A 1,628-nucleotide genomic window follows, 5' to 3' on the forward strand; every position below is an offset into this window, starting at 1 on the left:
TATTATGGAAATCCAAACCATGAAATTATTTATCATTATTTGCTAGATATCGCTATTGATATTGAATTTTGGCTTACTCCAAACTTCGTTTTAAAATCAGCCACGCTTAATATGGAAGACTTGTCTGCAAAATCATTATTTGGTCTTTATTACTTAATGTTGTAAACTAAACGCCCATCCCATTGATCAATCTGAATGACGCTTTGGAAAGGTTTAGCATTACCTGAAATGCTGCAGGAATATGTGGAACTCTTTGGAAATTCTCTGTCAGATTTTAATGGTTTGTTTGTATCATTTCAGATAGCATCATGACGGACATGGTACTCGATTTGAGCAGTAAACCTGCAATGATGCAACCAAAAATAGAATCCGTGGAACCAAATCATGAATTTGGAGGTAGCAGTGATTCCGGACGTGCGTCAATCGGATCAGAAAGTTCCGAGCACGATCAGAGAGACGAACAATTGAGTGATCGTGAAGATGTCGGACCATCTCAGTTACACACCAGTATGGGATCTAATCATAGCCCGCTCGCCTCCCCCGGGCACTCGAGTGGCGAGGAGGAAAAGAAATGTGACACAGGGGATCGAGTAAATCCAGTAAGACCATTCAAAATGTATCCGATGGATCCGTTCAGTGTATATTCAAATCCGTTAATGGCCAGTGCCGCGGCCGCATCAGCAGCAGGTTTTAATCCGTCAGTAGCAGCAGGGTTACCCGGGATGCCAGGAATGGGCAATATGGCCACACCCATAGATTCACCCCTCGGGCTAACACTCACCCCTCTCACTTCACATTTTTTGCAACGAAAACGACGCCAAGACGGCAGAGAGTCCGACAGTGCTGCAGCAAAAAAGGCAAAATCCGTCCCAGTCGACAAAAAAGATGATTCGTATTGGGAACGCAGACGCAAGAATAACGACGCAGCAAAACGATCCAGAGATTCACGCAGACAGAAGGAAGAAGAAATTGCAATGAGAGCGGCCTTTTTAGAACAAGAAAATCTGAAACTGCGGGCTCAAGTGGCCATATTGAAAAATGAAACGACAAAGTTACATTATATGTTGTACAATAGAGTCTAGAAGAGAGAAAAATATATTTTGTTAATATAAAATAATCATTATTTAAAAACGATCTCTGGTGAAAAACTGTCAAGGTCAAATCTCGAGTGAATTGACATTTTAAAAATGGATTTACCGGTTTAATGTTATTTTCGTCATCATCATTATCATTATCATCATCATCGTATACATCATTGAAAAGATATTTTCTAAACTTTTATGTGTATCAGAAACATTGCTTTGATTTGCTGCATTCTGATTTTCAATCAGACCTCCTATAATTCCACTCAAACTAAGTATTTTATGTCGCCACTATCGCAAAATTATGCATTATCTATCTAAGGGTATTTGCGACGCCTGTGCAAGAACCGCAGATGTCTGATTTAAATTTAGAATGGTGGAAATTGATGCTAACAGTCCCCGATACACATAAAAGTTTATTAAACCTCTTTACATCATTTAGTACGATTGCCAGTGTGTACAGTAGGCTCCCTGGGGATCACCCCACGGGCTAGTTGAGTGTATCAGTAGACCTTAAGGGTTGGTTCCATATAGCACCACGCCCGA

General features: G+C 40.5%; 1 protein-coding gene across 1 annotated transcript; it reads left to right on the forward strand.

Moving 5' to 3' along the window:
• Positions 1-851: 851 nt before the first annotated feature.
• LOTGIDRAFT_89985 (hypothetical protein) lies at positions 852-1,028 on the forward strand (the record flags this gene model as incomplete). Its single annotated transcript, XM_009064297.1, has 1 exon — positions 852-1,028. A coding segment is annotated over one exon (177 nt), but the record flags the coding sequence as incomplete, so codon positions are not given.
• Positions 1,029-1,628: the final 600 nt, after the last annotated feature.

Source organism: Lottia gigantea, assembly GCF_000327385.1.
Source record: "Lottia gigantea unplaced genomic scaffold LOTGIsca_61, whole genome shotgun sequence".
Taxonomy (NCBI): Eukaryota; Metazoa; Mollusca; class Gastropoda; family Lottiidae; genus Lottia; species Lottia gigantea.